General features: G+C 37.4%; 1 protein-coding gene across 5 annotated transcripts in view; it reads right to left on the bottom strand.

The window, feature by feature from the left end:
* The window catches only part of LARP1B (La ribonucleoprotein 1B), a 103,869-nt gene extending 77,653 nt beyond the window's left edge, over positions 1-26,216 (bottom strand). For 2 of the 5 annotated variants that reach the window (XM_069493555.1, XM_069493553.1), the window contains exons 1-8: positions 24,841-25,690; positions 17,254-17,312; positions 16,793-16,852; positions 14,777-14,951; positions 12,425-12,565; positions 6,228-6,371; positions 5,829-5,994; positions 2,334-2,478 (exon numbers count right to left, since the gene is read on the bottom strand). In XM_069493555.1, the coding sequence (XP_069349656.1) occupies positions 2,334-2,478; positions 5,829-5,994; positions 6,228-6,371; positions 12,425-12,565; positions 14,777-14,951; positions 16,793-16,852; positions 17,254-17,312; positions 24,841-25,339 (1,389 nt within the window). In that variant the 5' untranslated portion in view covers positions 25,340-25,690. Of the gene's footprint in view, positions 1-2,333; positions 2,479-5,828; positions 5,995-6,227; positions 6,372-12,424; positions 12,566-14,776; positions 14,952-16,792; positions 16,853-17,253; positions 17,313-24,840; positions 25,702-25,800 lie in introns of those variants that run through there. The other 3 variants (XM_069493550.1, XM_069493554.1, XM_069493552.1) reach the window with 3 other exon arrangements.
* Positions 26,217-26,755: the final 539 nt, after the last annotated feature.

The following is a 26,755-nucleotide window of genomic DNA, read 5'->3' as shown; positions in this document are numbered from 1 at the left end:
GATGAGCACACATGTGCACAGAGGGAAGTAAAACTCAGTGGAAATCAATGGCAGGGGCATGGGGGAGGCAGAGGGAAGGAGCAAAAACCTACCTAATGGGTACAATGAACACTATTTGGGTGATGGGCACACCTATAGCCAGGACTCAAGCATTACAAAAACGATCCACGTAACCTAAAACATTTGTACCCCCTTAATATTTTGAAATAAAAGAAAAATAGTTACCTATAAATAAACAAATGCAATAATGACATTGCTTGAAATAATTATTTTCATAAAGCATTATTAATCACATATCAAAAAATCATTATTTCATGTTGTTTTGAAAACCTGGATTTTCCTATTGCTGGTTTTTTTTTTTTTTTTTGAGACAGAGTCTCGCTTTGTTGCCCTGGCTAGAGTGAGTGCCGTGGCGTCAGCCTAGCTCACAGCAACCTCAAACTCCTGGGCTTAAGCGATCCTACCACCTCAGCCTCCCGAGTAGCTGGGACTACAGGCATGTGCCGCCATGCCCGGCTAATTTTTTCTATACATATTTTAGTTGGCCAGATAATTTCTTTCTATTTTTAGTAGCGACGGGGTCTCGCTCTTGCTCAGGCTGGTGTCGAACTCCTGATCTCGAGCGATCCACCAGCCTCGACCTCCCAGAGTGCTAGGATTATAGGCGTGAGCCACCGCGCCCGGCCCCTATTGCTGGTTTTTAAAACAGGAAGCACGCATGTGTTCAAAAACTTGCTATTCAAAGAAGCCTCTTAAGAAAATGAAAAGACAAGACAAAGACTGGGGAAAAATATTTGTAAAATACACATAAAACACTTGTATCCAGAATAGAGAACTCTTATAATTAATTTTTTAAAAAACACTTCAATGAAGAAATGGACAAAAGATTTGAGCAGACATTTGAACAAATAAGGTATACAGGTGACCATGAAAAGATGCTCAACAGCATTAGTTGCTAGGAAAATGCAAATTAAAACCACAATGGGAAACTACTATACATCTGTTACTCAATAAACTGACAATGTCAAGTGCTAATGAGGCTGTGGAATAACAAGTTTCACACATAATGGTGGAAATGCAAAATTGTAAAGCCTGTTTGAACAAAAGGTTGGCAGTTTCTCATAAAGATAAATATATACTTATTATACTTTCTAGCGATCACAAGCCTGGATACTTAACCAACAGAAATAAAAACATATGCCTACACAGAGACTTCTATGCTTTACTCATAATCTCCAAAAACTGAAAACAATCTGAATGCCCATCAACAAGTGAATGGATAAACTACATCTTATTATGGAGTACTAGCCATCAATATGAAAGAACTACTGCCACATGCAACAAAATAGATGAATTCCAAAAGCACTGTGCTAAGTGAAAGAAATCAGAAAAAAAGATTACAACCTCTAAGATTTATTTATATGATATTCTCGATAAATCAAAATTATAGGGACATAAAGCAGATCAGCAGTTGCTAAGGGCTGTGTGTAGGGAAATGAACTGGCTATACAGGATAAATTTGATTATATATGTAGCAAACAGAAAGAAAACCAAAAATGTTGAAAGCATTTCTAGAAAAAGGACTAGAGATTTAATGAAAGCAGTAAAATGACAAACGGAAAGACTTTTAAATTAGCTGTTCTGTAGCACGTGAGAAATTCTCAAAATTTTAATAAATGGGAATACATGCTATTTTACACAATCTGAACAAATTTAAAGGACCAAGAATGCTCAAAAAGATTCAAGTTTGAAGGATCAGGTTTAAAACAGGTGGTAACACCATTAGCAATTATTTGATGGGTTTCCAGTGTTAGACATTTATTTAAGTTTTACAAAATAGAGAAGAACCACGAGATGCTGTTTGAGCCTTAGGCAGTTACAGACTGTCTATTTTTGCTTTTTTCTTTTAATTTTTTGTAATACTTTGTTTTTAAGAGAAGTTTTAGATTCACAGGAAAATTGAGGGAAAAATACAGATTGTTTTTTAAATGGAGCCCATTAACATATTCAGTTCCCTCACCATGGGAACCACCCTGCACCTTGGGATTCTTCAGAGTCCTCACCAGCAAGAAGGTTCTCACCAGATATGCCTCCTCAACCTTGGACATCCTAGCCTCTAGAACTATAGGACTCCTCATCCTGAGCCAGTGTATATCCCAACAGGCATAGAAATGGAACCCCTTTACCCAGACTCCAAGGAATATACTGTAGTTTATCTAGCTGAAGATGGTAGGCACATAATGAGACATGTTGCTGTAAAATATAATTTGGTACCTGGGTTAATCTGTTAGTTATATTTGTTTTGCTGTTTATAATAGAAATTTAATAATTACCTCTAAGATGAGATTAAGGTTTGTAGTGAGAGCCTGAACACGGTGAAAACCAGCAATCAGGGAAATAGGCAAGAAACCCTGTTCATCCATCTTTCTCCGAAGAAAGAAGTCCCGTTCCAAGTTTTCTATACTGAAGTAATATTCACTAAAAAGAGAAATAATATAAATTTGATCCATTTATTCAATAAGAAATAAACATGTCTATTGCTTACACATCAACTGCTATGAAAAATTTTAATTTTGTTAATGATATCATATAGGTCTAATACAACATAGACAGGGTAAATGTAAAAAACAACAGCAAAAAACCCTACTGAATTATAATTTCTCTTATACAGTAAAAAAAATATGAAATACTCATTATTTCAAAAAAAAACCCTAATATTGACTTTCATTTAGATCAGCTTCACTAAGTATAAAGAATTAAGCAGCTCATTTTACTTTAAAATAGTTCAATAATTGATTTTTAAAAAAGGAGTCAATTAAGCAAAAATTTTCACTACCAAGCCACTCCTACTTGCTTCATTTAAACACTAAATAACAAAGCTAAACACATGTCAGCTTAGTGCCTTCCAACTTTTTCCTAATCATTGTGAAGAATGGTATACCAGAAGTATTCTTTATCAAATTTATATAAGGTACAGTTTGTTTTCCAAACTGACAAAGTACTGACATGGTAACCAGCACAATGCTTAGTTAAAACCTTAGTGAACACATGGGCACATGTGCAGGAACACAATTATATTTTTGAATGATTCAAGTTCTTCTCCTTTTTGATGAACATGCTATAAGATATTAAGAATGAACAGAATAAACCTGAATATCAATGACACTATGAGGTACATGGCAGAATACAGAAAAGGCTTAGATATCTTATTTTTTCTAGAAAAGTACAGACCCACTTAAATTTTTTCAAAGAGAAATGTAAATGGATAAACTGTCAGCATGATCAGTAACTACAAATCCCAAGATACAAAACATACAGAATACATTTAATAGCCTTTGAGAAATGAATGTCTATTATAGCCTCCACATAGAAAAATGATAATGGGATTTTAAAGAGACAGAACCACACAAATAGGGGAAAATGTAGGAAAAAACAAAAGAATACATGACATCAAGGATGGTATGACCTACAGTTTAATAATCCTACAGCATTTCCAAATCACAGAGAAAGTTTTCAAAGATGAGTGGAAAGTTACAAGAAAGCAAACCAGCTCATATTTTTGGGTGTAAAATTTAGTAACTAAAGATACCCTTTAAGTATTAGGCCAAATTCTAACTTTGAAAAAATTAGGCACCTATAACTGAAAACTGGTTTTGAGCTACGTTTTGCTGGTGGGGGGAAAAAAAATGACCTGATTTTAAGAATATAAACATTCAAATTTTTCTTTATAGTCTGTTATTTCTGACTATCAGAACGCAAAGCTTCTTCAGAGATTACTAACACTAGAAAATCATTTACTCTTCTTAAACACTGAAGAAAATAATGTACGTCTTGAAGAAAGAACTGATTGTTGTTACACCTCAAAAGCCCTATTTGTAGTGTCAGGCATGTGGTAAGCCCACAACACACATGTTGAAATTCTAAAATTTCAGACAGTAAGACATTTGAGTTAGTCACAAGTTCTTTGATGTGAGATACAAACTTCCCTGGATCAATGATGAGCTGCCTTTTTAATGTAGTACTTTGTAAAAACCACAGTATCTAAATAAATTCCTAAATCACCCTATTACCTAGTGTATACATATTTTAAAACTTCCAAAGGGCTGGAAACATACCAATTTCTAAATCTGAATACCAAGAGAGATTGTCCCAGCTAGAAATAATCAAGATCTTAAAATTTTAATATTCTGTCATCAAAAACAAATTTTCACTAAAAATGATTTTGAAAAAAGAACTCAACTGTTCTGAATGCATTTAAGCCTCTCACTTTGAAATACATTTAGCATCATTTTTCCACAAAAGTAACAAAACTTTAAGCGACTTCTTAAAAAGAAAAATCAAAATCCTAATCAATCAGCCTATCTATATATTAGAAACCCAGTAATACAAAATCAAAAACATGCCTCAAAGCCAAATCTCCACTAATCAAAGCATGATAACAAAAACAAGCCATCTTTAAACCTGGTGCTCTACTAGCATTTGCCAAAAACCCTAATGCTAAAGCAATAACAACAACAACAACAACAACAACAAAAAAAAAAAAAAAAAAAAAAAGGAGGCATGACCAATGCCATTTCTGACATTTTGCTCAGTGTCCTAGGGGACATTACCATGTCCTACCTTAGAAGCTCTGGATTCTACACTGCATGATCAGAAAATTTTGTCAACACTGAAGTAGCTCTGCTCCTCCCTCACTTGAATGAACACAATGGAGGCCGATTTTCCTGACATGGAGTTGCATGTCCATTGTCAGGTCTCAGAAGGGACCTGGCAGCAAGAGTTACAAAAAAGACAGGAATAGTGGTATGAAGTTGACAGCCACATGCCAGGCACTTTCTGCCCATAAAAAGGCCCTTTTCTTCAGTGTTTGCATCAACTGTAACAAAAGAAGCAAGAACAAAATAAACAAGTTGTTCCGCATCGTAAGCCAATCAAATCTACCATGAAGCGCCTGGCAGAAGCTGATGAAGAAATTATTTTCTAGTAACAGAGTAGGGTCCATTTTCTTTCTTAAATAAAGATAGACGTTTTGAAAATGCTTATGCCCTTTCAAAAATAGCCCTTTTCCTTCACTTTGTAAGGATAGGAAAAAAAATTCAAATTTTAGCAAATTGGTTATGCAAATCACTTGGGAACATTTCTTTCTTACCACTATATAAATATGCAAATACCCTATATAAAGTACTAAAATGCACAGGGTTTATTTCTTTCTTAAAGACAATAGAACTAATACTCTCCTGACTTCCCATTCAGTACCCAGAAAGCAACTACTACGAAAACTAGAGTAAGAAGTCTGAAGTAAAAGATTAGGTAGTCCCCTTTAATATGTGTCACAAAGAATAAACTTAAAAAATAAACACCAAACTTAGAATTCAGAAGACAATTGCTAAGAAGAAAGTCAAAAGATATCTACTACCATTTGTCATTTATGTTTATTTGTAAATTTTAACATAGATATCTATTTGCAAATAATGAGCCAAGTTTCACTTGTTCAATTTCAAATATATATAGAAGTTTTATATTCTTATATCTACTAGATATACTCATATTATGCAATGACATTTTAACTAATGTCCTTTAAGGAGAAAAATACCTAAACAGTAAAGAAAGTAGACTTCTATAAATATAAACCAAATATAAATTTTTTAAAAATACTTAACCTATTTTGCTCATGTTTCCTAAAAAAATAACAAATATTAACATTCTCCAACTTTTACTAATAAATAGCTTAGAAAATGCATTATAACATATTCACTCTCAATGACATTAAAGTTTGATATTGCTACAGATTTTACTATCCCATCTGCTTACGTCTGACATCCACTTACATTTGACGCTTAATATACTCTTTAAGCAATGCTTCTTCCACAGGATACACCTGTACGCCTGTACCATCATCATAGTAATACATCATACTGGTATTAAGTTCTGTTTGAAATGGTTGGTCCGTCCTTTCACCATGTTCTCGATAACCATATGAATAATCAAAGTTCACTTGATGTGAATAAAGAGAAAGAAAGGTGATCACAAATTAAAAAATAGTTACTACAAATAAAGAAAAATCCAAAGTGAAGTACATCAAGGAATAACAAACCTAAAACCATCTTTACTGACAGACCAAAAAATTAGTTAAAACATAATATAGGACAATATGAAAAACTAACAGAGCTTGCTCACTTTTTTCAAAGTTCATCTAACTTAACAAAACAAAAAAAATCATGTCATACATCGAGGATTTCCTCTGCCTCGTCCTCTTCCCCGTCCTCGGCCTCTTCCTCGGCCTCTAAAGGAAGCTTGGATATTACCACCCTCGCTTCTCACACTGGAAACTTCATCTTGATCATCTCTCTTTTCTCTATCTCTCCTCCAACCTTTTAAAAATAAAAATATTTTTATATATTCCAATTTCCAAGTAAAATAACAGGATTATTTTTATGAAAGCATAGTAACCACCCTCCCCCACTTTGTAACTAATTGATAGTAGCCAGGAAGTCTTCAGATGTGTTTGAACTTAAGAGATTCAGGCCGGGCACGGTGGCTCACGCCTGTAATCCTAGCACTCTGGGAGGCTGAGGCGGGTGGCTCGCTCGAGGTCAGGAGTTCGAGACCAGCCTGAGCAAGAGCGAGACCCCATCTCTACTAAAAATAGAAAGAAATTATATGGACAACTAAAATATATATAGAAAAAATTAGCCGGGCATGGTGGCACGTGCCTGTAGTCCCAGCTACTCGGGAGGCTGAGGCAGTAGGATAGCTTGAGCCCAGGAGTTTGAGGTTGCTGTGAGCTAGGCTGACGCCATGGCACTCACTCTAGCCCGGGCAACAAAGTGAGACTCTGTCTCAAAAAAAAAAAAAAAAAAAAAAAAAAAAAAAGAGATTCAATAGGAACTTCTCAGAAATGTCTCTAGAACAAAACAGGGCCCAAAAAGTATTAGCATAAAAAGAAGACATTCTAACAAGTAAAATAACATATTAGAAAGATAAAGAGATCCTTTGCCAAGATTGTACTATTAAAGATTCAAGAAGTTCCAAGGCTGAGTTTGCACTATATAAAACCCCTAAAAAATACTTTTTGCAAAATGTTCAAGGAAAGGATGGCTCTATTTTAGTAAACGACAATTCTTTTAAAGAAAAAAAGGAAATGAAAACACAAAACAAATTAGGAGAAGATACCTGAAGCAAAATATAGAAATCATATCTACAATACATGTAAGGAGTCATACTATTTTTCTCATGCACAAAACACGCACATGAACACACACACAAAAGCACTCAATAAGAAAAACACCTAAAAGACAAGTAGAGCAAATGAAGAAATGCAAACGGCCAATAAATATAGAAAATGGTGCTTAGCCTCACTGGCCATGAGAAATGCAAATTAAGACAATGAAAGTCTTCAATCTACCCAAGTATAACAAACATTTTAAAGTCTGTAATATCAAATGTTGGAAAGAAAGGTACATTTTGTGTACTGTTAGTGAGAGTGAAAACAGGTACATCCACTTTGAAAATCATTTTGGAATAATCTAATAAATATGAAGACATGCAAATCATAGAGACAAGGTTTCTCACCATTAGCACTTTAGACTCTGGTGTGGGGGGACTGTCCTGTGTACTATATAGGATGTTTAGCATTATCCATGACCTCTACCCACCAGATGCCAAGTAGCATCCACTAACCACCCACCTAATCCCCCAGCTGTGAGAAGCAGTAGTATCTCCAGACAATGTAGAATGTCCCCTAGGGGGAAAAAATTCAACCCCACTGAGAACATTGCCCCAGATTTTGTAATTCTATCCTTAATGCTTATCTTAAGACAGTCTTTTTCAAACATCTCTGCCTCACTCTAAAGTAAGTCTTACATCATAACACAGTATATTTATAAAAATTTTCATAATTTAAACATGCATCATAAAAAATTTACTATGTGAAGCACTCTATCATTTTTAAAACCTGATTATGACCCAATATACTGATTTCTTAACCCACTCATGGATTATATTTTACCATCTGAAAAAAATTACCCTAGAGAGCGTCTTGTACTTGTGTACTAGAAAATATGCATTAAAATGTTTCTGGTAGTATTTTAATATCAAAAAAGCTAGAAACAATCCAAATGTCCACAAATAGAACAGATTTTATCAAATAGTCAAATATCCATTTGGGAGTGGGGGTAGAGGTGGAGAATGAATTACAGCAATACAACCAACATGCATAAATCTAAGAAAATTAGACAAAAAAAATTCCTGCCAAGGAATGTCAATGCACAGTAATTTCAAAATATGGAAAACTCCAAAACATTCAAATTCATTTTTTCTGAAAAGGTAGACAAATACAACGAAATTACAGAAGGCACAGAGGGAAATTTAAAGATAATAGTAACATGCATTTCTTAAACAGGGTGGTAAGTTTCCAGTGTTCATTACATTTTTGTTCTTTACAACTTTACATATTTTTTCTTATATACTCAATATTTAATAAGAAAGAATGTTTAATTATGAGTATCCATTATTTTTAAAATAAAACTTTAAAATGACATATCTGAGAAACAATGGAACAAAAGGAAAAAAGTGTCTTAATTTTCCTATACACAAGTTTTAATAAATTTCTTTTTTAAAGATGGGGGTCTCATTGTGTTGCCCAGGCTGGAGTGCAGTGGCTATCCACAGGCCCAATTATTGTACCCTACAGCCTCAAACTACTGGGCTCAAGCAATCCTCCTGCCTCACCCTCCTGACTAGATGGGACTACAGGTTCATGCCACCATACCTCGCTATGTTTTATAATTTTAAGGTCATGTCTTGAGCACAATTGAGAAAAATATAACTATTGACTAGATTTTAGATGGTATTAAGAAATCTGTGTTGATTTTGTTAGATGATGCATTTTCTTAGGATATCAGTGATGAAGTATCACGATATTGACAAGTTGCTTTCAAATGATTCAGCATATGGATAAATTAAATACAGGAAAATTACTAAATCTAGATGGTGACTAAACAGGTATTCACTGTACAATTCTTTCAGCTTTTTAAGTTTATCATAATATACTAGAAATTTTTAAATGGTAACATTATGTCTATAAAATTTTCTTAGGCCTTCGTATGCATTCATAGGACAACATGCTTTATTAGACTTAAAAGATTTCAGCTGGAAACTATAAAGCAAATGCTCATCCTTTTGTTTCCACATACCCTCCTGTCCTCTGCTTTCTGAAATTGGAGCAAGCCCTGTTGAAATAATTTTCTGAGGAATGATTTTTAATAAAAGTAAAACCATTAAGTAAAAGACTGATGGGACACTTTATAATGGATTGATTAGCCTAATGACACCTGAACTAACACAACTGAAAATGAGACATCCATTTCATTTCTCCTGCTGTGATATATTAGGAAACAAACTATCAAGTATTCCTACTAAAAAAATAAACCTGAATCTAGTCAACCCTCTAGATCTTATTACCAGCTATCTATAGAAATTATAAAGGAATATGGTAAAGAATATCATGACAAATCAGCCCAATCCAAAATATGGGAAATTCCACAAGACATAGGACCTAACAAAGAACTAAGAAAGAAACATTGCTGATGAGAATGTAAAATGGTACAATTTGGCAGTCTCACATAATGTTAAATATACAGCTACCATATGACCTAGCAATTCAGTTATTCACTTGAGAAACAAACATGACGACACAGGACTTGTACACAAATGTCTATAGCAGCATTACTCATGATAGCCAAAAACTGTTCACAAGCCAATTATCAATCAACAGATGAATGGACAAAGGGATACATCCATTCAACAGAATACTACTGGGCAATAAACAGGTAGAAACTACTGATAAATGGAACAATATAAATGAATCCAGGCCAGGCGTGGTGGCTCACACCTGTAATTCTAGCATTCTGGGAGGTTGAAGTGGGAGGACTGCTTGAGCTCAGGAGTTCGAGACTAGCTTCAGCAAGAGTGAGACCCCCATCTCTACCAAAAAGACAAGGGAAAAAAAAAAAAAAAAAGCCACAGCTGGGCATTGCAGCACACACCTGTAGTCCCAGCTACGTGGAGACTGAGACAGAAGGACTGCTTAGCACCCAGGAGTCAGAGGTTGCAGTGACAATGGCGTCACTGCACTCTACCCAGGACAGAGAGACTGTCAACAAAAACAAACAAGGCAACTCTCCTCACAACCCCTCACCCCTTAAAAAAAAAATAATAAAAAATGGATGAATCCAAAAGTCATGCTTAGCAAAACATGACACATATATAATGATCTATATATATATAAAATGTATATTATACAGTTTCATTTACATGAAGTTCAAGAAAAGATAAATCTAACCTATGGTAGCAGTAAGAAGATTAGTGATTGGAGTTGATGATAATAATATGAGTACATTTAAATATATATAATTTATATCTCAGTAAAGTTTTTTTTTTTTTGAGACAGAGTCTCACTCTGTTGCCCAGGCTAGAGTGAGTGCTGTGGCGTCAGCCTAGCTCACAGCAACCTCAAACTTCTGAGCTCAAAGGATCCTCCTGTCTCAGCCTCCCGAGTAGCTGGGACTACAGGCATGTGCCACCATGCCCGGCTAATTTTTTCTATATATATTTTTAGCTGTCTATATAATTTCTTTCTATTTTTAGTAGAGATGGGGTCTCGCTCTTGCTCAGGCTGGTCTCGAACTCCTGAGCTCAAACGATCCGCCCACCTCGGCCTCCCAGAGTGCTAGGATTACAGGCGTGAGCCACCGCGCCCGGCCAGTAAAGTTGTTTTAAAAAGGGCCCAGAAACCACCCAGAAGAGGCTCCCATTAGCCAAGTCTGAGAGGGTTTGAACATCAAATTAAATAATCATAGCAAGAGATGATAACCCACTAAATAAAGAAGCTATGAATTCACACTGAAAATAATGGGACATTGTTCCTTATAGAATGCCAATAAATAAGTATGAAGGAATGATGCTATAAGACAAGAAAAAAAAAAATCAGCATTTGCAATCACCATAGTAATAACTGAACCCAGCAAGAATCATCAATGGAAGCTAAAGCTTGTTTGAGAAGTTTGATAAGAAAATGATTATTTCTACAGTCTCAAAGCCTCTCTCCACAAACTACAGAGTAAGTACAATGCGGGGGAGGGGGCGAGTATCTTTATAATAAAAAAATCTGGAAAAAAATTTTTTTTTAATTAAAAAAATTTGGAGTACACCACCTCAACCAAGTGATCAATGTTAATATCATCAATAGTGGGACAAACCAAGATCATGCCCCTTCCCATGGGATACACTGAGAAGAAAACCATGTATTTTTCATGGTATCCCTGCCAAAAACTCACAACCCAAATCCAATCATATGGAAACATCAGAAAACCCAAAGTGAGGGATATCTATAACCCAGTCATTTTGTTGTCTTCAAAAAATCACTGTCATGAAAGACACAACTGTTACAGATTAATGGAGCCTAAAAAAAAACTAAAAGTAATGTGTGATCCCAAATTGGATCCTGGAAAAAACAAACAAAGGAAAAAAAAAAAAAAAAAAAAAACCAAAACCCAAAAACAAAAAAACAACTAAAGGACATTATTGGGAAAATCTGCCTGGGGACAGTCACAGTGTATTAATGTTAAGTTTCATTGTTGTTAACTGTGCTATGGTTATACTGTTCTTATGAAATATACTAGGAAAGTTTTAGGGTTAAAGGGACATGATGTGTGCAACTTACTTCCCAAATAGTTTATACCTATTGTCACCAATCCCTGGGCCGTGGAGCAATCCCTAGGCTGTGTGGGGCCTGTTAGAAACCAGGTTGCACAGCAGGAGGTGAGCAGCAGTTGAGTGAGGGAAGCTTCACTTGTATTTACAGCTGCTCCCTATCACTCACATCACCACCTAAGCTCCACCTCCATCGGATCAGCAGTGGCATTAGATTCTCATAGGAGTGAGAACCCTGCTATAAAAACTGCACCAGCGAAGGATCTAGATTGCGTGCTCCTTATGAGAATCTAATGCCTGATGATCTGAGGTGGAGCTGAGGCGGTGGTGCTAGCACTGAGGAGCAGATGTAAATACAGATTATCATTAGCAGAGAGGTTTGACTGCACAGAGACCATAATATATGAATTGCTTGCAGATGCATATAAAAACCCTGTCAGTGAGTAACAAGTGACAACATAATAATAAAGTGCACAATAAATGTAATGCACTTGAATCATCTTGAAACCATACTACCACCACCACAATTCCACCCCCACCACCTTACCCCCTGACCCCGGGGCCTGTGGAAAAACTGTCATCCATGAAACTAGTCCTATTGCCACAAAGGTCGGGGACTGCTGGTTTATATTATACACGGTTATTACAATAATGACCATGAGGACCACTAAGTTCTTTCCTTAGTCATTTTTCTCTTAGAATGGTAACTTACTTCGTGTATCATTTCTCCTATTGTTATGTGCTGGTTTATTTGCTTCGGGTTGACACCTTGAGCTGTTCCGGGATCCAGGTCTTTCCTGACTGTCTGGTCTTACATCATCTAAGTGTAGTGGTACCCACTTGTGCTTATTAGCTTGAAGAAAAGAAAAAAATCCAGTCATTTAATGACAATGTACAATTTTCACAAAAGCCCTGCAATTTGAAAGCACTGTGAATTTTTATTAAATAAGTGACTTAATTTGTCTTTAAAAGGATTATTTGTAAAGTACCAAAAGAATTTTTCCTTCTCATGTAGCTCCTTGATAAACTTATTTGTAACATTTCTAAAATTCAAGTGAAAAACTAGTGATGGAGTCAGGAAGAGTGGCACATGCCTGTAGTCTCAGCTAACTCAGGAGGCTTAGGTAGGAGAATCACTTGAGTCCAGGAGTTTGAAACCAGCCTGAGCAGTACAATGAGACTCCATCTCAAAAAAACCAAACAAAAAAAAAAAGCCAGTAATAGAGGTCATCGGAATTCTCTTAAGTAAAACGCTCACTCTTCTGTTTAATTCTGATGGATAAGCTAGTCAAAATATTATATATACATACTACTCTTGTCTAATACTTAATTCTTAGGCTTTATAATGAGGTACATCTGATAACATACTATAATGTACACATTGGAAAGTTAGGCTTTTGGTTCAAAACAATTTTAGTTTCTGATCACTGTCTAAAATATTCACTTATCCAGTATCACTAATAATGAATGAAGTTTCTCAAAATCTGAGTGATAAGTATAAAATTTGTCTAATTTGACAGATTTTTTTTTTTTTTACAGCTATTACAAATCTTCCTAACTTAAGAAAAAAGACACAAGCAATTTAACTTTTCTTGATGACTAAATGACAATGTAACTAATTTTTATGGCTATACTATAGTAAAATTCTGGAAATTACCTGTTCACTGATTTCCATGGTTAAGGTTTCAAAATGTTCAGTATTTTGCTCAATCTATATTTTCTACCAAAACAAAAAGACTCACGGGACAGAGAAAAAATTGCCAAGGTAATTAATGGAAAAGGAATATTGGTGTTTGGCTACAGTACTGACAGCCTACAAATCCTATTAACAATGGATCAGATGAGGAAAAGAGAATATCAAATATCTAAAAACTCTTAAGCCTACTCTATAAATTCTATTAATGAAATTCCCTGGCATAAATAAGCTCTTCTTTTGAAGTAAAAAATGTGTGCTCTAGGAGATCATTTCATGGCTTATTTGAATTACTCTACTACAAAATACCTAGCTTTAGTGTTGACTACAAAGGCCAATGACAAAAAGGTAAGTGACAAAGTGGTTAAGAAATGGGAAGAAATTTTTCTAACACCCATTTAGTTGCTTTATTGTCACTTTTGAGCTATCAGCCTTTATTCATTGTATCAACTGACCCTACTGCTTAAAACCTACTGCAGCTAAGGATTAAATATTCATTAAAAAGAAACTATTCAAAGTAAGTGCTCAGTATATGGTAGATTGTTAGTTCTAGTATTAAAGAAGTTGGCTAGCAACTACTATACCATTAAATGTGCCATTATCACCTCCATGGACTAAATGGTTCAATAGTTTTCCATGGCACTCAAAATAACATCCTAATTCCAAGTTACCAACGTCCTGTATACCATGGACCTCGCCTATGTCTCCAACCTCATCTGCTGCTACTCTCCCCTCAAAGCTCATCTCTCTTCAGCCACTGACCTGACAATTTAAAGCCCTTTTCTGCCTAAAAGCCCCTGAAGACACTTTCACCTAAACTCTGAATGAGCACATCCAGGCTTTTATCTAGACACTGAATGAGCATATAAAGGCTTTCACAAAGCAGATAAATCATAATCTGTCCCTAGAAACACGAAAATTTCAGGAAAAAATGGAAAAGAATATGAAGAAAATATTTTTATTCCTCCAAAGTATAATTTTTACAGGGGAATGCAATGAGGAAAAAAGTTGACTAAAATTGTTCTCATTTTTCTCTTAGAAAAATAAAGTATTTAATTTTCTCAGTACTCCCTAAACACAGAGAGCAGTTCCAATGCAGACTTGAAAGAATAGTTATCATACAACCTTCTAAGAATATATGTACAACCATATAATGGAACTTCATTCCATATTCTTGCATAGAATACAAGTTAAATGCAAAAAGGAAAGCCTAACAGTTCAGATGTGTTATGAAAGCAAATCAGTTACCACTGCAGATCTGTATCCTGAAGAAATATAAAATACAAGTTTTTGATTTTCAACTGAATAAATACAATTCTTCATTACAACTTTCTTCAAAAACTCAAAATCAAAATGAAGATATAAACTGACCTCTCTTTCGTTGGTTACTCGACTGAGCCTCATCCTCACTGACATTTTCACCAGGACCATCTAATTTTGTTTCCCTGTTTTCTTTGCTCTCACTGTTACTTCTCTTTTCAACCTTCTCTTCTTTTTCTTTTCTATTTTGTAGTTTCTTATTTCCTTGGCTGATGACACTCTGACACTGCAAAAATGGTTTTCTGAATGAAATAATTTTCATTAACATTTTTCACTAACATACTCCAAAATTTGTAGTAATATAACTTATCTAAATATTACAAAAGAAATGACAAAATTTTTATCAAAAGTGAAGAACTGCTTTTCAAAAGACATTGTTAAAAGTCAAGCTGCAGACTGAAAAAAATTTGCTAAGTATGTGATAAAGAACTTGTATCTAAAATACATAATTAACTCTCAAAACTCAGTAGTAACTCCATTTTTTAAAATATGAGCAAGCTTGATCAGATACTGCAACAAAAAGACATACTGATGGCAAATACATATGAAAAGATGCTCAACATCAGTAGAGAAATGCAAATTAAAGCTACAATGCAAATACCACTACACACTTATTAGAATGGTTAAAATTTTTAAAAAACTGACCATATTAAGAGTAACGATATGGAGTAAGTCGAATTCTCATACAGTGCTACTGGGAGTGCAAATTTGGCAATTTCTTTAAAAACTAGACAAATAGCTACCATATGATCCAGCCTAGTTGTTTACCCCCCCAAAAGAAAGCATACATCCATGCAAAATTTTGTACAAAAATGTTCATATGGCAGTTTTATTTGTAATAGCCAGAAACTAGAATCAACCCAAATGTCCATTAACAATAGGTGAATGGACAAACTGTGTTACGTCTATACAATAGAATACTACTCAGTAACAAAAAGGAATGCGCTGATACACACAACATGAATAAATCTCAAAATAATCATGCTGAGTGAAAGCTAGGAAAAAAAAAAGTACCCATTGTATGCTTCCACATATATAAAATTCTAGAAAATGCAAATTAATTTATAGTGACAGAAAACATTTCAGTGGTTGCTTCAGATGGTGAGGGTGAATGAGACAGGGAGAATTACAGTACAAAGGAATAAGAGGAAACTTTGGGGGGGCAATGGTAAAGTTCATTATCTTGATTGTAGTGATGGTTTCACAGGCATGCACAGGTCAAAACTTATCAAACTATATACTTTATATATGTATCTCAATACATTCTGTGTCATTTATATATCAATTAAATTGTCCAACTTAGTTTATCTACAATTACACGCCAATAATACTGCACAAATTACAAAGGGTACAGTGTCAAGTGAAAACATGTAACCAGATAACCATATAGGTATCTTGATATTTTAGAGCCATCTTTCTGAGCTTTCATGGTTAAAATTAAAAACCCATTCACTGCACACTTCCTGCAGTATATACATGCATATACAGTTAGCCATTCAATGTACACTGAAAAGACTACAAATCAAAGAAAACATGCACATACAGCACAAATTCTGAAACACAAAATGGGCCTTGATTAGATATTAAAAATTAATTACAGAAAGATGACTGTCAGGTATACTTCCCCTCTTCCAAACATTAGTTTACCTAATAAGAACACAACCAGATGAAGGAAATGTAATGAATGAAATCAGGTATCTGAAAAGTGGGCAAAACTATAAAAGAGGGTAGCTACTAAGTTTTCAGCACTTCATCAATGCATATGATTTTATAAAAACACAAAATGATTATAATTTGCAATATCTGTTCATATAACACATATTAAGTTAAAGAAACAATAAGTAAAGGTTACCATAGGTAAACCCTAAGACATCAAGTTCATTACTAATACTGGAAAGGATGACTGTAAGTTAAACTAGCAATAAAATAATCTGATTGATGAATCAAGTCTTTAAACTTGTCCCCCCAGGCAACAATTCTTTATATTTTAAATAAAATTCCACATGTTGAAATAAAAATATTTTCTTTTTTTTTTAAAAAAAAAAAGAGCCTTAAAATAATACTCACTCCAGTGTTCACTAATTCACTCGGTGTTGGCCAATTCGCCATATCGCTGAAATCACTACCCTAAGAAGTAACAAATAAGGTTATGTCTGCAAAGTAGCTTTCAAAATTTTAAGTAGAAAAAATATTTTCTAAAAATGACAGCAGTTTAAAAGAATCACCTATATTCAATTATATACAAGCATCTGCCAAATTAATCCCAAAGTTTCTCCAAACACTTTGAAATAAGAATGCTTTGGTCTTATGATCTAACTTCTAGCATTACTTAATGGCATCAACTAAATTGCGATACATATGATAACTGAGGCATATGGGGACTTGAATAAATGCTACAATTCTTTAGAATATTAACTTTAAAATCAATTACACAATTAGAAAAAAAATACATTTACAATAATCTAAGAAGAGTTCCTAACATTTGCAAAATCGACATAGTTAAGAACTATTTCCCCATAAAGACATACCTTGTTGGATTTCTTTGTCTTGAGTTTTCCTGCTTTTATGATTTTTGGGGAACTGAGCTCTAAAGAAAACACATAGAATTGTTTTTACAACTACATTCAATACATTTAAGAAAATCACCATTATACCAATTGCAGTAAGTCAGTGTAATGGTCACTCCCAACAAAATGTAAAGTTCTGAGACTCAAATTGTTAGCAAAAAATCAACTACATTCCACACCATAGGTTCAGATTTGTCTTCAGTCTCCAAATCAAGAAGTGGGAAATATTAACAGTTTACTGACACTGAACTAACAGACCAGTCCTCTCATCAACAGAATATAACATGACAAAATTAGAAATATGTTTTTATAAAGTTAGAAGCTCAATTTCCTATGGGATACATTTTTCTATACAATTAATGAATCCACCAAGGAGCATCCAGAAAATAGGTCAGAAGACTTCAAACTATTTGTGCTAGAAACAGATTTGCCAACCCTAATAGGTTGTACCTAGATTTAAACCATAAAAAAAGAGAATAACTGATGTAAAAGTTTGTATAAGACCACCATTGTATCACTACCTGTTCCTTATCTTGAATAAGAATTCAGTGGTTGACAATAAAAACCAATATACTATTCTTCAAATGAAGATTTTACACTGCATTTAGTTTGGTTCATTACGTAGCAAGGTGACAACATGGCACGATCATCTAGCTAAACATGACCTAAATAGTAAAAATTAAAATATACTTGGGATTTGCATCTACAGATAACACAGTAATCCAGCAAAATGTAAATCCCTTGAGTATACCAATGACCAATTTATAGAATAAAGCAATCTTGGAGTTGAAATCCAGAAGGAGATCTAAATAAGATATAGAGTGCTTATCAAAGGAAGAGGGATGAGGTGTGAAATGTGATCAGGAATAGACATACAGGGAATCTTGAATCCCGTAACATTGTACTTTCAAAGCACTATAGTTAAGTACACAGGTGGTGTACCATGCCCACCTAATTTAAAAAAATTTTTTTTTGTAGAGATTGGGTCTTGTTATGTTGCCCAGGCTGGTCTCAAACTCTTGGGCTCATGTGATCTTCCCACCTCTGCCACCCAAAATGCTGAGATTACAGGCATGAGCCACCATGCTTCGCTACTCTTCGTTATACTTTAGGTACACATATATATGTGTATGTGTACACATATGTGTATATGTGCATATGGATAAAATATTCCATTAAGTAAAACTAGATGTGGCCAGGCGCAGTGGCTCACACCTGTAATCCTAGCACTGTTGTAGGCCAAAGGGGGAGGATCGTTTGAGCTCAGGAGTTTGTGACCAGCCTGAGCAAGAGTGAGACCCCGTCTCCACTAAAAAAAAAAAAAAAAAACAGAAAGAAATTAGCTGGACAACTATAAATATATACATAAAAAATTAGCTGGGCATAGTGGTGCATGCCTGTAGTCCCAGCTACTCGGGAGGGTGAGGCAGTAGGATTGCCCGAGCCCAGGAGTTTGAGGTTGCTATGACCTAGGCTCATGCCACGGCACTCTAGCCCAGGTAACAGAGTAAGACTGTCTCAAAAAACAAAAACAAATAAACAAAAGACAACTAGATGCAATAGCTGGGCTTGGTGGTGCACACCTGCAGTCCCAGTTACTCAGGAGGCTGAGGCAGGAGGAACCCTTACAGTTAAGGAGGTTGAGGCTGCAGTGAGCTATGACTGCACCACTGTACTCCAGCTTGGGTGACAGAGCAAGACCCTGTTTCTAAAAAAATAAAAATAAAGAAAAATAGATGCAGTAGGAAAAATACAGAGAAGTAGAACAAAAAAATGGAAGCCCATGGGGAAGGGAAACTACCTAAATTACTAATAAAAGATAGTATTTGCCTGAACATTATCTAGAATTTCACCGAAATATGCTGTGTAAATATATCTATATTTTATGTTAAATATATCTATATATTTATTTATATACTATTTACATAGTATAGAAGACCTTTCGCTCAACAACATGGAAAACGTGCTCCAAAATCTTGCTGATTAAGTTATACAATACAGCCATATACAGTATAAACTATCTGATGTAATGGAAGATAATAAGGGATAGGCTACTCAAGCAAGTTTTATCTATCTTTATTACAACTCAATTAGACATTTACAATCATGAAACCAAGGTCAAAAATTAAAGATTAAAAACTTAGACCACATAAAAATAAACTTTTTTACTTCAATACTAAATGACACAATTAAGAAAATTAGAGAAAAAAATTCAAACATGACAGGAAGTTAATGTTTTTATTGATTTAAAAATCAATAGGTCCCATACACTACTCAGGGAAAAACTTCTCACTAGAAGTAATAAAGAAATTGGGGAAGCCGGGCGCAGTGGCTCACGCCTGTAATCCTAGCACTCTGGGAGGCCGAGGTGGGCAGATTGTTTGAGCTCAGGAGTTCGAGACCAGCCTGAGCAAGAGTGAGACCCTGTCTCTACTAAAAATAGAAAGAAATTATATGGACAGCTAAAAATATATATAGAAAAAATTAGCCAGGCATGATGGCGCATGCCTGTAGTCCCAGCTATTCAGGAGGCTGAGACAGGAGGATCACTTGAGCCCAGGAGTTTGAGGTTGCTGTGAGCTAGGCTGACGCCACGGCACTCTAGCCTGGGCAACGGAGTGAGACTTTGTCTCAAATAAATAAATAAATCTGAGCGAAAGATGAATGGATGATCCAAAAAAGAAATCTCAATGGCGAAACACGAAAAGGAATTCAATAGCACTAATAAAGAAACATAAGCTAAAACAACAAAACATTTTTCACCTATCTTATTGACAAAAAAGAAAATGCCAAGTGCTGGTCAGTCTAAAAAGTCATAGACATTTCTCTCATGCCGTTGGTAAGAATATGAAGTAGTATTATTTTTCAAGGGTAATTTGTCACTCAAATTTATATACCGTCTTAAAGCAATCCAATTTTTAGGGAATTTCTATAAATCAAGACAAGGTACAAAGATGTCTGTATAGGATGTTCACTGCAACTTTGCTGATAATTGTATTTAATATTTAAATTGCCTCTATATTCAGTAATGGGATGGTTAAAATATGGTGTATCTACACAAAATAATGTAAAACTTTTAGAAATGAGAAATCTGTATGTGTATTGACATGGAAAGAAGTCCATCAGGTTTTAAATATAGTTTTATATATACATACAGATTACAGTTAAATCAAGCCTAAGAAGGAAATTTGTCATTTTCCTATGTTTTAAACAAAATAGAGGAAATTGCCCTGCGTATCAATAGAGAAAATCTAAGACAAAGAGCAGGCCAACCTAGAATATTGATCAAATTTCAAAATTATGCAAATTAAAAAATATGTATCTAAGCAGATGAACCTAAGAAACAAATTTAAGCTAATAATGGCCCCAAATACATATCAACAAACATGAACAAGCATGTGATCTACATATCTCTATTTTTCAAACATCACTGGTAAGACACTATATACCAGTACAACTTTTTTGAGCAATATTCCAATAACTTTAAAATGTTATTCTCAAACCCTGGGAACCTACAAGGAAAGGCCAGGAGTGGGGGCTTACTTCTGTAATCCCAGCACTTTGGAAAGCTAAGGTGGGAAAAAATTCTAAATATGAAAAACAACTCATTTTTAAGAGCTGAGAAATTTAAACAGAAACTGCAACACAACAGAGGCTATTTTACTAGCCTTAATTCTTATGACCATAATCTTTAGCAAAGTTTTAATTAAGAAAATGCATTATAGGCTGGGCGCAGTGGCTCACACCTGTAATCCCAGCACTCTCGGGAGGATTGCTTGAGCTAAGGAGTTCGAGACCAGCCTGAACAAGAGAGAGATCTCATTTCTACTAAAAATAGAAAAACTAGCTGGGTGTGGTGGTACGCGACTATAGTCCCAGCTACTGGGGAGGCTGAGGCAGAAGGATTGCTCGAGCCCAGGAGTTTGAGGTTGCAGTGAGCTATGAAGACAACACTGCACTCTACCAGGGGCAATAGAGCGAGACTCTGTCTCAAAAAAAAAAAAAAAAAAAAAAGAAAGAAAGAAAATGCATTATAGAATCAGTATTTCACATGATTTTATTTAAGGTAAAAATGTAGTAAGATATCATTTTGCTACAGTAAATGAGTGATCTTTTAAATGTGAAAAAAGACAATTCTCAAACTCTAATAGCAGGAGTATCAAGATGTCACTTTAGAAAGCAACTTGTTGATCTACAAATACCCTGTGACCTAATCAATTCCATTTCTCAGTATCTACCCCTAGAGAAAGGCACACACATATATAAGAGGTATGTATAAAAATGTTCAATTTCTTCATCTATATAGTAAAGAAAATGAAAACAACTGACATGGTGATCAATAAGTAAATGGCTAACTATGGCAGCTATATTTATGGACCACTCCTCAGCAATTTTTAAAGAGAGTTTAGATTAAAAACAACCGGCCAACACTCTAAATGATAAATTGGAGGATGATATTTTGTTCTAAACACATATACAAAACAGTATATGTTTGGAAGTAACTGAAAAAAGATCTGAAAAGATATTCAGTGAACTGGTAACTTTTTTTTTTAAGAGGGGATCAAAAGTCTTCATAAGGAGAATATATTTACATATTAGTTATATAGTTTACTTAAAATGTTATGTCATTAGGGTAATAACAGCAAGCTAATTTGAGCTTTCTGGGAAGCAGAAACTGAGTTGATGAAGAGCAACATAGGGTCAGAGAAAGGTAAGGATGAAAAATGCCAATATTTTAATACATCATTTTTTGTGAAATAAAAATACTAGGAAGTTTTTTTTCTTTTTTTTTTTTTTTTAAGAAACAGGATCTTGCTCTCTCTGTCACTCAGGCTGCAGCACAATGGCAGGATCATAGCTCACTACAGCCCTGCAGTCCTGATTGAAAGCTGATTTTTAATATGAAAAAGGCAACCACAGCTACAGGTAAGCGATTAATAAGCCCCATATTGTCATTTTAATAAAGAGTCTCCAAAATAAATAGAACTAATACAAGGTAAGAAGGACACAGACAGAGGGTAGTTCTTACCCGTCTCATAATTGAATTCAAGAAGGCAATGACACTAGGCCTCTTGGGTGGGCGGTGGCTTTCGCTGAAAAGAGGGCCTTATCTGAATTTCTAGAAACAGTAATTCACAATCAAAACCATCTAAAAGTGAAACAAAGTGTCTCACAGGGCTAAGACATCAAGAATCTGCCTCACTTAAATCTGCAGGTTCTAATGTAGAGAAAATTCATGATTCATATCCTGAAATGCCCCCATTTCCTATGTTTCTAACTCCGGTAATAAACTTTCTGGCAACATTTGTGGATGAAAATCCTTTATCTCCTTAAAAGAGTGACATTAAACCAAGTTTGACCAGGACATACCTGGTTTAAGGCTGTTATTTCCGCACAAATAATCTCTCTCTGAAAGTGTCCTGTTTTGTAGATTAAATTAATTATACAGACACCCTACTAATAGATTACTGTACTAATTTAGAGGCACCCACTGTGAACCCTGAACAAATTCTGGTCCTACTTTATTATTCTTGAAGTTGCAAATTTGCTTAACAGGAAGCCAAGGCACCCAGATTGTAGATGGCACTCTGGTATTAAGAACCATAAAAGATAAGTCCATCCACTTCATTCATTTACAGGGCCCAGAAATCTTGCCAATGTCAACTAGCTAGTTAGTAACAATACCAACACTACAACTCAAGCTCTCAAAGCTGCATTTCTACACCACAATCTCTTACCTCAGTTACCTAAGTTATTCAACTGCAAGTTGTGGGAAAACAATACAGAGTCCATGCTGGGAAGAGACTATGGTTACTATACCACTCCAGGTGTGAAGAATGGTATTCCTGTGGGCACAGACTGGATTCCAAAGACAGAAAAAGTTGCCTACACAGAGATATTAGCAAAACTGAAATTTTCATGAACCATGCCATACATGTAGCATCACCTTATTGTTAATCTCCAGTGAAGACTGAAGAAGGAAGGCACCAGTAGGTTAAACTGTTAAATATTTCTCACAAGTCATTTGCAATTAAAATTTCCAAGTGTCATCTTGAAAGTTTTATTTTTTTCTTTTTAGAGACCAGGTCTTGCTATGTTGCCCAGGCTGGAGTGCAGTGGCTATTTACAGATGCTACAATCCTGCACTACAGGCTTGCCCACAGTGCCCACCTTTAAAGTTTTAAAACTTCCAATATTGGTTTTACAATCAACAAAGAGTTCGGTTTTTGCTAGTTCACTGAATATAATGTATAATTGTGTCTAAGTCTAGAAGTAGGGAGGTGAGACAGCCAATAAGATGATTCACTAGGGCTTTCTTTGCTAAATTGGGGACTTAGGGTGTTCTCTTTAGTTAGTAATAGAAGTAAACAGATCTTCCAGCTAGGGCAGAATTGTGTCAATAGTAAATCTAGAGTAAATTTTTAAGTTTTTCCTCTAAGTGTCCAAATGTACCAAGAATTAATGAAGAGTATTTCTGTGCAAAAGCTAAAGGATCAATTAAGTCAACACTTATCTCCCTCTATTGAAGAGTTCCTCAGAAGAAATGTTAACATGTTTATAACAATCACCTTACATTTATACCACATCCTTTATTGCATTTGATCCTCACAACCCTGTAAACATGTTCAAATTTTTCCTACTTCACTGTTAACCTTTAAGAAACAATGAAGACTTGCCAAGTAAATAGCTGTAATTTCCATATAAAAAGTTCAATCAATTTACTAGAACTTAATTTAGAAAGCAAAAGTAGAAGACACTGCTTTTTGTCTTTGTAGCATTTCCATTTTATCTTTAAAAAAACAAAAAACAAAAAACAAAAAACTGCAACTGCTACAACCAAAATAGAGCACCAAGGGCCATATTGCATGGGTCAGCATTCAAATGCAGTGGCATAATCTAATCTTCTCTAAAGGGAAGGAGAGCTAACAATGTCAGAAGGCTACCATTTACTTAAAGTGCAATCCACTGTCTCATGTCAACTATCCTATTTCAATTATTTTCCACCACAATCATAACTCAAAGCACTTTAATGGCAACTACATTTTGGGTCTCATTTTTAACATGACTATTTAGTAGTGTTTTGAAAACCTTGGGATTTTCAGCATATTATTTCTACAATAAAAGATCACAATCGCGCTTCCACTTGCAAATAAACCCCCTTGCTCTGTCTGGCTTCACCTTTTTTAAAATCCACAAAAACTTTCCCACACGATGCACTGCAGTATCTATCTAAAGTTAGCTACTTTCCCACGTGGGGGCAAAACACAAGCGCCAGCGGGGCTGCGCTGCCAAGTTACCCCCTCCGTGCCCCCATCAGTCAAGGAGAACCTGAGGTCCCACCTCTTCCTGCCGCTCCCTTCCCAGATGCCCATTTATGTAAACAGGCAGAGTGAATGACACCTTGGAACGAAGTATCTTCGACTGACAGGGAAAGGAGGCCTGCGCTTCCTCCAGCCCCGCGCCCGCTACCGCCGCCACGCGCCGGCAAGTGCTGCGAGTTGCCCCTGCCCGCCCCCTCCCTGTGCCGACCGCAGAGGAGCCACAGACCTGCCTCCAGGGTTTCCAGAAGGGGTGGCGGCAGGCCCGTCCCGGCGGGAGACAGGTGCTGGGGAGGTTTTTTGGTCCAGGGATTTTCCTTAGGTGGCAGCGGCTGCCGCTTTTCCTCAGGAGCAGCCGCAGCCTCCTCCTCCCGGGCGTCCTCGGCTGGCAGATCCCGCGGCGGCGGCGGCGGCGGCGGCTCCCCGCCGAAGGGGCCCCCAAGCCCACGCGCCTTGTGAGCCAGGTGCAGTGCCAGGGGCCTCACGGGCACCGCCGCCTGGGGCACGCTGTGTCCCAGCACCAGCGCCGGCGATGGCTCTCCCCACGCCCCAGCCCTGGTGGCGGCCGCGGCCCTCTCTTCCCTCGCCGCCTCCTTGCCCTCTCGTTCGGGCGCGGGTGGCTGCTCGGCCTGCCGGCTCGCCGCGCCCGACAGCGACTCCCTCTCAGCATTCACCGTGGGCGGATCCTCCCGAGAGTGAGCGGCGGGCACCGGGGCACGAGCAGACATCGTCCCCTGGCCCCAGCCGCCCCAGCCGGGGAGGCCCCGGGGCCAGGGAGCCCGGCTGCCCGTCTCTCCGCCGGGGCACCTACTGGCTCCGGGCTGGGGCAGAGAACCCGAGAGCCCCGCTGCCGTCGCCGCCACCGCCGCCCGCCGAGGCTGTGCAGCGCCCGGCGTGCCGCCCCTCCCCGCGTCGAACGGGACGCTAACCGCCTTCCGGCCCGGTCCTCCTTGGCAGCGCACGCCCCAAGCCCGCCAACACGCGCTGGACGCCGCAGCAGGGAGCCGCGAGCCCTCACCTGGGGCGGGCAGCCGGGGAGGCACAGCGAGCCGGGCTGGAGGACCTCTACCGGAGTAAGGGAGGCGCGCGCCGCGCGAGCGGTTAACTGCTCATGGGGGCGTGGAGGGGGCGGTCCTAGAGGACGGGGTGGGGGCGGGGCCTCCCTGAGGAGCGTGACGTGGCTACTCACCCGCTCCTACCCCCGCCCGGCTTTCAGCGGTAGCTGACTAAAAGCCGGCTTGGGTGCCGCCGGGCCTGAGGGCCGGCCCCACCCCAGCGGCCAGCCGAGGGGGAGGGAGGGCGAACAGGGCTATTCCCCGGCTCGCGGGCTAAGGCAGCCCAGGCTGTGGGCTCAGGGGCGGGGCGCGCACGGGGCCTCTGTGACTCGCTGCCGGCTCGCGCCCCGCTCCCGCGGCGACGGCGGCAGAGGGCCTGGGCGGGCCAAGCACTTGGCGCCCGGAGGACCCGGAGGCCGATTTGCCCTTAGGCCCTAAAGCCGAGTCGCCTTAGGGGAAGGGATGTGGGGCAGTGTCTGTCACCGACACGGGGCGGCTCCGGAGTGGGCCAGGATCCCTGACTGGCGGCTTTGCCCCCCAGCGCCTGGGGGCATTGCGGTCACCTGTAATCCTGAGGCACGTCCAAAAAGAAAACGGTGTTATTTGTAGGTAATTCTTTATGAAACCTTTGCCAGGGTAATTAGCTTAGTGAGCCTCCCCTCCCGGATTCCCTCCCACGAACTCACATAGTTTTCAGATGTTCCTGAGTAAAATAGTTAATATTCCGCTGATTTTTAAAATTTCATTACCTGTTCCTTTAATTTGGGGAGATAACACTTGATTACAAATTAAGTATATTCCCATTTTTTTCCTGAAATGCACGGTAAAATAGTACAAATGTCTTAATAAATCCAATAAGAGCTTTCTACTTGGCACTCACAGTTAACTAAAGATAATGGTTTCATGTGCGTGTATTTAATGTTTATGTTCTGGTACAAGGTCGCTGAGACCGGTCACGTTCGCAGGTGAAACTTTTTTTCTCGGACGCCCCTCTTCGCTCCGCCCGCCCTGTTAAATACATTGTCCGTGCTAGCCCTTTGTATAGACTTGCAAGGGGTCCTTCTCGGCTTCTCTTAGGACTGTCAAACC

This window comes from Eulemur rufifrons, chromosome 18 (genome assembly GCF_041146395.1).
Source record: "Eulemur rufifrons isolate Redbay chromosome 18, OSU_ERuf_1, whole genome shotgun sequence".
Taxonomy (NCBI): domain Eukaryota; kingdom Metazoa; phylum Chordata; class Mammalia; order Primates; family Lemuridae; genus Eulemur; species Eulemur rufifrons.
The sequence above is the reverse complement of the archived record's forward strand: the minus strand, read 5'-3'. Positions and strand labels throughout refer to the sequence as shown.